General features: G+C 36.5%; 1 protein-coding gene across 1 annotated transcript; it reads left to right on the top strand.

Annotated features, from left to right (window-relative positions):
• The first annotated feature begins 6,737 nt into the window (after nucleotides 1–6,737).
• Nucleotides 6,738–7,702, top strand: LOC108971607 (endocuticle structural glycoprotein SgAbd-8). The gene is made up of 3 exons (XM_018937784.1): nucleotides 6,738–6,903; nucleotides 6,977–7,228; nucleotides 7,291–7,702. The coding sequence occupies exons 1-3, from the start codon at nucleotides 6,889–6,891 to the stop codon at nucleotides 7,660–7,662; spliced, it is 639 nt and encodes a 212-aa protein (XP_018793329.1). The 5' UTR covers nucleotides 6,738–6,888; the 3' UTR covers nucleotides 7,663–7,702.
• The last annotated feature ends 596 nt before the right edge of the window (nucleotides 7,703–8,298 follow it).

The following is an 8,298-nucleotide window of genomic DNA, read 5'->3' as shown; positions in this document are numbered from 1 at the left end:
AAAAGAATTAGAATCATAACCATTCTAATCACTGTATCATCGATGGCTCGTGCCCTCTTCGTTGTCATTCAAGTTGTGGTGTTGTTGCTCGTAAATCTGAAAATCCCGAAAAACATGTGTTTCAGGTCACACCGCACGCGCCACTCGCTTTCCGCAAATGCCTATCACTTCTGTGTGTGGCCCGCGCTCTGATATATGTAGTACTCGTAATCATGATTGTAGGGTTGGTATGTTGTGGATTGGGATGGTTGTGATTGTTTTGGTGTTTGCTTGTTTTATAATATTTTTGTTGGGTTAAAAATTATTTTAGCATTACGAGTACATCTGGTTGGGTTTATTTAGGTTTTTAATGAAGTACTTAAGGGGTTTTGATGGTTTGCAGGTGGAAGATTGTGTGGTGCGCATCATTGGTGGCGCTGGTGAACTCATTTGGATTCAGATTATCTATATTGAATGAAAAACTTAATACTGATAATGCAGCTGCATGTTTTAAGGTAACCAGAAAGTGGTCAGTAGAAAGGGCGCTAATATGCAATTTAGTACCTACCTATGTTTTTGATTTGGCAAAATCTATATACTTTTGGCAAAATCCTAGTTCTATTTTTTCTCATCTCAGTTATTAAAATTAATGATTTTATTATACGTATGGGGGATATTAGCTCCCCTAGATTAGCTGTTGTACTGTGATATTTTCAAGTTCACGGTTTTAAGTGCTTTTAGACGTAAAAATAGCATCTTTACATACAACTTACTAGAATGACTATAAAAATAATTTAAACAATACTTCTTATATAAATGCTGCTACAAGTGTTCAATAAAAGCAGTTTATTGTCGATGAAAATTTAGAACCTGTTCATGTAGGAATATATTTTCCCACGTGAACACGTAAACGCAACGAAACTTCCATCTGAGAATCGCTGCTGAATAGGAAAGAAATCAATTCGTTTCTAAAGTGGATGGCCGTTGTTATTGTAGAATTGCAGTGAGCCGGCGCAAGCGGTGGTGAACTCAGGATTGACAGAAAATCATCTCGTTCTTTGTACGGGCCTGTATTGTCAACAATTTGGACTGTATGAAAGAAGTAATAGCCTAGAAACGGCCAGAAAATAAGGAATAGTGTTCCACCAGGACAACGCCAGGCTACACACATTGATAGTGAATGCTCCGGTAGATTAATTGAGAGGTTCTTATGCATTCGCCTTATAGTCCAAACATGGAATCAAATAGTTACTGCCTGTCCTTGTCTATAGCGAACAATGTGATTGTTGAAAAAATCACCTCAAGGGAATCTTATGTAAATTGACGGCCCCAGTTCAGAGGAACGGGTGCGAGAAATCGAAGAATGGAAAAGTTCTTTTATGAATCCGAAAATCATGTTGAAAGTAAATCTGTACGCAATGCATGTAAAAAAATTTTAATGCGTAATGGGAGCCCTCATCAATTCATCCAGCTAGTTGGTTCGGCGACTCTCTATCAGATTGAACACTAATGAGTTGAATGTTCAAATATATAAACATATGTGCAGTTATTGCACTACAGTAACAAGCGGGCGAACTGATGAAGCTAAGTGCCACATGAGCAAAAAATAATTAAATTAATTTATCAGCAAACGTTATCAGCAAAATAAAGTCGAAAAAAACACTTCGTATGCTAATCACTTCTCATTGTTGAATCCAAAGCATTTTCATTCTAAGCATTTGGTTGCGATGTAGAATTGATCGCTATCAAACCGCTGATGCTTGACAAACATGTTGGCCAGCACAGTTGTTGCTTTTCACAAGCTGTTGCAGGCGCTGCGAGATGGACTACACCTACTCCATGCTAAACTCTATACAATTGCGCTTAACGCATATTGTGTTTGTCAGCGGTTGCTTTGAGGGTGTCACCGGGCTAATTTATCATTTTTCGTATCTAATAGTTTAATAAACCGACACACACGAACACATATGCACAGGTCGTTCTTATGCTTGTGTGTGTGTGGATCTGAGCGCGCCAAGTGCATTTGTTGGCCTTTGTTTATTTAGCAACAACTTAATCTATTCGCAACCACAATCATAACCATAAATGTACACCCGTGCGCCGTGCACCCTCGACACGCATCATAATGCACCCTTCGCTATAGCCGATGAGCATTAGCCCACTCTGCGCTGCTTTTGGGCGGCGAAGCTAATACGTATCGAATTCACTTTCATATTTAATGCGTGCAAATATACTTCATAATGGCCTTTTCATAAAATTTTAGCAAAATTCAATAACTATACAAATATAGAACAACAAAAACAATCCGTCTCTGCAAAGACAGGCGAAATATGACAGCTTGTGCGGCGGCGCAACGAGTGCGTGCAAAATTTTCGAAATGAATTTTGAGGACCAACAATTGTTGGTTTCTTGGCCGGTGATGTTGGTGCGTGGCAAGTGTACAAACACCGACTGTACCATCCTGTTGAGGGTGTTTACTAGTTTTTGCCTTTCGTTTGGGATGACTTGTACACTGTTGATGTTGTTGTTCGGGTGGTGGTGTTGGTGTTGCAAGGTACTTGCTGGGTGGTGCGTCAGATGCTTAGTGCGGTAAGTTAAGGGGTTGCATGTACGTCCATGTAAAGTGCCTAACAAAGTTTTGCAATGTCAGGGCAGCAGGACGTCAGTTGGACGAATTCCCGTGACGATTAGCTGTTTAAAATAGCGTTGACATCGTTTAGCACTGTTTCAAGAGGTATAGAAAAAAATATTCAAGTTGATGATGAATCAAAAAATTATAAAAAAACTGTAATTATTTGAAGATGCTGACTTAGAAATGTTGGTTGTATTAAAAGTTATAATTTGCAATAGTCATATGCCATATTGGTCATACATTGTTGTAAGTGGAAACTATTTTATACCGTATAAGGTAGATAAGAATCGGGATTGAAGTTGAATACACGTCAAGCAAGTTTGTTTTAACTCTTTTGGTGTTATCGTAAATAGCAGATGTGAGGCACATTTTCGATGACTTCACGATCTTCACTGAATGATTCAAGCTACTCATTTACTTGTGTTCGTGATGAAGAGATCTTCTCAAAACCCTTCAGCAACATTTTCAACAACTATGTAGTCGTGATTTCAATGGAAACACACAATTTTAAACTGGTTCCATCTATTTTCCATGTTGAAAATTCCCTAACTAACTTTACGAGCCGTAAACAAACAAAAAAAATAAAAAAAAAAAAAAAAATGTGGGAAAGTATTTTTATACTCTTACAACATGTTACTACAGAGTATAATAGTTTTGTTGACACGGTTGCTTGTGTCACCTAAAAATAAGCTATGGGGTTATATACTACTGTGATCAAATTGAAAGCTGAATTTTGTCCACCTCAAAGCAATTCCCTCGCCTGCAATGCACTTATGCCAACAAATTTTCCAGTCATCATAGCACTTGAAAAAATCTTCCGTCGTGATCAGATCACCGCTTTTTTCGATTCAGCTTTTTTACGTTTTCACTAAATACTGACCTCATCTTTGAACAATAACGACCAGGTTGGTTCAGCGATTTGTATCAATAAAAGTTAGAGAGATTTTTATAGGTTTTATGTGAAAAATTCGTGTAATATTAACTCTGTTCACAGCCAAATAATTTGAGAACTTATCGCTGGTTATGACAATAATCCGGTATATGAATTATAATATGAATTTCCTTCGCCAAAAGTAATTTTTTATCGGTATCATATTACTGATAATTCTTTTCGTCCAAAATTGTTCTGCTAAAACTCAACGTTATTATTTTCTTCTTGCAAATTTCGAGATATCACAAAATAACGACGGATCTCAATGATGTTTAATATCGCGAAAATTGAACATAAATTGCCTCATTCATAAAAACCTACTGGAACTAATTATTCACATTTTCTATTCTGTATAATGTGAAATATTAATCCAATTTTTTAATTCACAACACACATCTAATGAAAGTATAAGTGTTTCTCAATGTCTTTAAAAACTATAATATATTGAAAATATTTAACGAATTTTTTATAAACCCACACCTTCAGAGGTAAGTCTACATTTTACGTATTTCCAAAACGGACAAAAAAAAATTTAAACTATCAACATTTTTTTTGTAACTACCACCATCATCGACTAGCTAATCTTAATATCTGCTCTGCGGTAAGCTGGGAAAACGCCAACTGTTTCCTTGTGATACAAGTAAGTAGGACAAGTTCGTCATGTCATCATTATTTCGACTCACTGAGCTTCTTTGCCGTTTTACGCACTTCGCCCTTACACAAACACACAAACAAATGCATCTAAATGTTGGATATGTACTTGCCGCTTTGGAACGCATGAAGAAAATTCGCAGAATAGAGTTGGGAAAGGACTTGGCGCCACACATTGACATGATGGCAGAAAGTTAATAGATGTTCATTGGCTTAAAACGTGCGTGTAAGGACTCCCAGTCTAAGGTACAGGACAGCGAACAACCGTAGAAATTACACTCATTGTGCATTAGCGATACCCATTGCATACCGTGGGCTGCAGAAAGGAGCGATTTGTTGTTTTGTTGGTCGTATGGTGGTTATTCGGTAATACGCCATATCCAGAGGGGCACGTACGTTTTGTGTTGAGCTTGCTGACAGTAGAAAGGTATACCATGCTGGGTTGCAGGTGCTGCTGATGTACACTGATTGCTTTCTACATGCGTGCAGTGGAGACTTGCCAGATTTTTATTTGTATTTAACTGACAGAAACATTTTACAAGCATGCAATTGTTTTGCTAAAGGAGATAATTTTTAAAGGTTTTTGACTTAAAAAAAAAAAAAGAGGACAACTGGTTTGATCCATATATTATAGTAAATGTAATTAAAGAAGAATTCAAATACTTTAAACCTCAGTTTCGAAATTTACTTTCAATTTAGTTTCAAAATATTTATACATTTCTTTGTCTGTTTAAAGGTAAAAAAAACTATTTCGAAAATGAAAAAAGTTTTCCATGCCACAACTTGATTTTAATCTCTCCGACGCTTCAATCTGAACTTAATACATATGGCTCAATATTACAGTATATATACTGATGTCAATATGTAATTAGGTTGTTAGGTTACGTTGTATACGAACAACATTTCACAAAGCCGAAGAGAATTGGTGACTAGTACTATAAGCGAAATAAAAATAATATTGCAGTATAAAATTTCATCCTTTCAAAGGCAAATTTTTAAACAAAAGAAAACATGTTCAGAAATATTAATATGCTAAAATAAAATAATTTTATAATTTAATTCTCAATTTCGAAACTATATAAAGGAATTTTTGAAAATAAATTTTGAAAATATTTTTGCAATGCTCGGTTTATTTTCACTTTTTTTATCTGGCAGCACTAAAAATTAGTCAACTAAATGCGCTACTTTAAATGGTTTTTAATTAAATTTGAGAGTTGCTAGTGGCGCAGTGGGTATTGTTGTTTTAAGCGATTAACTGAGGCGAGCATTTGACAAAAAAATGGGGTGAGTTGATGTACCGTTGAAAGGGTAGGATCATTTGCATGGCTAGCTAATTTATCAGTATTTTATCATTTGTTAGAATTAGTGACTGTCGATTTTTAATCGCAATGATTACAAAATTCGCGTAATTTGTTGTCTCGTGGCATGTGCTACTAAGGTTAAAGAGTATTTTTGAGGCTTACTCTTAATCTCTTTCAAACAATACTTTTAATTAAGTATATTTTACCTTAATCGTAAGAAATAGAAATTTAGCAATTGATTTTCGTTTTTTATTTTACCTTAATACACATCCTTGATGAATTTTCCAGATTTCCACAGTGAAGGTAGACGCGCAGCCAAAGAGCAATCAAAGACAGAAGCGCGTGCGTCTATTTTTTATGCGAATTTGAAGCTCTATTTTCAAGGCAGTCAAATTAATGTAATCACTTAATGCATTTGAAGCGCATCGTAATATCGGTCGGTTTCATATCGTTCACGCATGCTCACTTTGATGATCGCAAATGTGGCGTGCTAGAAGAGTGTCGAAGAGTATGTTTTGATAATCATTACATTACTTCATCTGTATGCTTGTATTTGTAGTCTGTTTCATTTATATATACATACATTTCATCATAATCTGTTAAACAACCACAATACACTGAGAGAAATATTTATTTAATAGGCTTGCTCGATTTTCACATAAAGTTTTATACAGAATTAAGATTTTTTCAAAAACATTAATCGGAACAACAATTTCTTTAGGAAATAGGAAAATTTCGAAGTGACTAAAAAGGAGGAGAAGGGTGTTACCAAAAGATCTCACAATGGAACCGTGTTCTCAGCTGTCCAAATGGATCCGTTTTTATAAGGAAAAGCTCCTGCTTTCATCAATTATACATAAACGTAGAAGATGTTTAGATACTCGGCTATACTAATAATGACGAATTGCGGAGGTCAATTTCTCCATTTTTTATGTTATGAGCTTTAAGAGGGTTTTCAAGCTATGGACAAACTTAGATACTTAACTATATGTGAACTCATTATGGAAGACAATGCAAAACATTTTTAAATTCATGAGATGACCAATAAGACAGCTTTGCCTCCAGGAGCTAAAATATCACTGATTTCGAACCGTTTAGAAGTCTTTTGACAATATTGATCAAAGCACAATTTTCTCAGTGTTAATGTCTTTATCAGTTTCCGAACTTCTTCGTCTGCTTTACTAGCCTCCAGCTGACCTTTGGTGCATGAGGATCAATCAATCGGTGTAATTCATCTAAAGCATAAAAGTGTGGCTGGGATGTCTTAGTTTATAAAATCAAATCCCCACTAGTTGCTCAAGTCAGTGCAATTTCAGTAGTTGGCAGCTGTGCGACTTTTCATAATTCTTTTTTCAGCAAAATAGATAAACGGAGCGAGGAGCTCTTCAATAAGTATGCCAAGCGTGCAGGTGTGTTTGTTGTAAAAAGTAGTGATACTTTTGGTGTTATGTAATAATATATTTTCTTAAATTTGCGTTATAGTTGACACTTGTGATTTGTTGCTTTTTCGGGATCACTTTCGCGGTACCACGTGGTTATCCAAAAGGTGGACCACCGGCACCGGCACCGCCACCAAGACCACCAGCACCACCTAGTGGAGGCTATTCGTATCCACCGCCAAGCGGTGGTGGTGGTCCTTTTGGTGGCGGCGGCGGTGGTGGTGCACCCGGTGCTGGTTCTGAGATACCAATCATCAAATTGGAGTCCAAAGTTAACATCGATGGTTCTTATCAAGTAAACACAGCTAAATGACACCCAAAAAGAATTGTGAATTAATTTTCAAATTATGATTGTAGTATGAATATGAAACCGGTAACGGCATTAATGCACAGGAATCCGGTTATGTGAAAAACGCCGATGATCCTTGTAATGCAGTTTTAACTGCGGAGGGCTCCTTCTCCTATACCAGCCCGGAGGGCCAATCATTCCTTGTCACCTATACAGCCGATGAGAATGGGTTTCAACCGCAAGGCGATCATTTGCCCACACCACCACCGATACCTCCAGAGATACAAGATGCATTGGATAAAATTGCTGCTGGTGGCGGACATCCTGGTGATGGTGGTGACGGCGGTAGCGGTTGTCCTAACGGCGGTGGCGGTGGCTGTCCTTCTACCTGCAATGGAGGTGGTGCCCCACCTGCTCCAAATCCTGGTTATCTTTATTAGGATTTCAATGTTATTCATATAAATAAATGAGTAGTTAACAGTTGTTGGGCGTCAGTAAGGTGATGATTACATAAATTTTAGTATTCCTTCGTTTGACTATTTTTAATACTAAAAAAAATATTGATGTAAATAATAAAGTAAATAACCTTTAATTAAATGTTGAGTTAAAAAAAAACAAGTTTTTCTTTATAAGGCGTAGCATTCGTGCAAAAAGGTGCATGACGAATCTGCCGGAGAGAGAATACAAACAAATTTTTTTTGGACTCGGTTCATTATGAAACATCCATAAAGTCCACTAATGTTTACTTTCGGGCTCATGCGTATTGTAAATTTAGGATTCATTATTTGCCACTATATCATAGACGCGTTTCGAAGCACCGTTATCGTATTATTTTAACATTTCACCGAACAATCGACTCGATCCTTTGTTTTTGTATGTTGGTCCCATTAATGCCTATAGCTGTCTAAATCTCAAGATAGGTCATATGACGATCTTTACTCACAGTATTAATAGTTTCCGGAACAACTTTGAACTTTGATTTTGAACGACCTTCAACAAATTCGTCTTGAAGTAATCTAAAACCACCATTTCACCAATATACACTGGTCCTTGATGGAGATGAATTAAGTCATTAT

The sequence above is a fragment of the Bactrocera latifrons genome, unplaced genomic scaffold (assembly GCF_001853355.1).
Source record: "Bactrocera latifrons isolate USDA-ARS-PBARC rearing strain unplaced genomic scaffold, ASM185335v1 scaffold_35, whole genome shotgun sequence".
NCBI lineage: Eukaryota > Metazoa > Arthropoda > Insecta > Diptera > Tephritidae > Bactrocera > Bactrocera latifrons.
Note: the sequence above shows the minus strand (reverse complement) of the source record. Positions and strands in the feature narration are given on the sequence as shown.

Excerpts from the sequence above, each read along its gene's own strand:
- LOC108971607 (XM_018937784.1), top strand. Across the intron at positions 7,229-7,290 it reads ACATCGATGGTTCTTATCAA|TATGAATATGAAACCGGTAA; the intron begins GTAAACACAGCT and ends TTATGATTGTAG.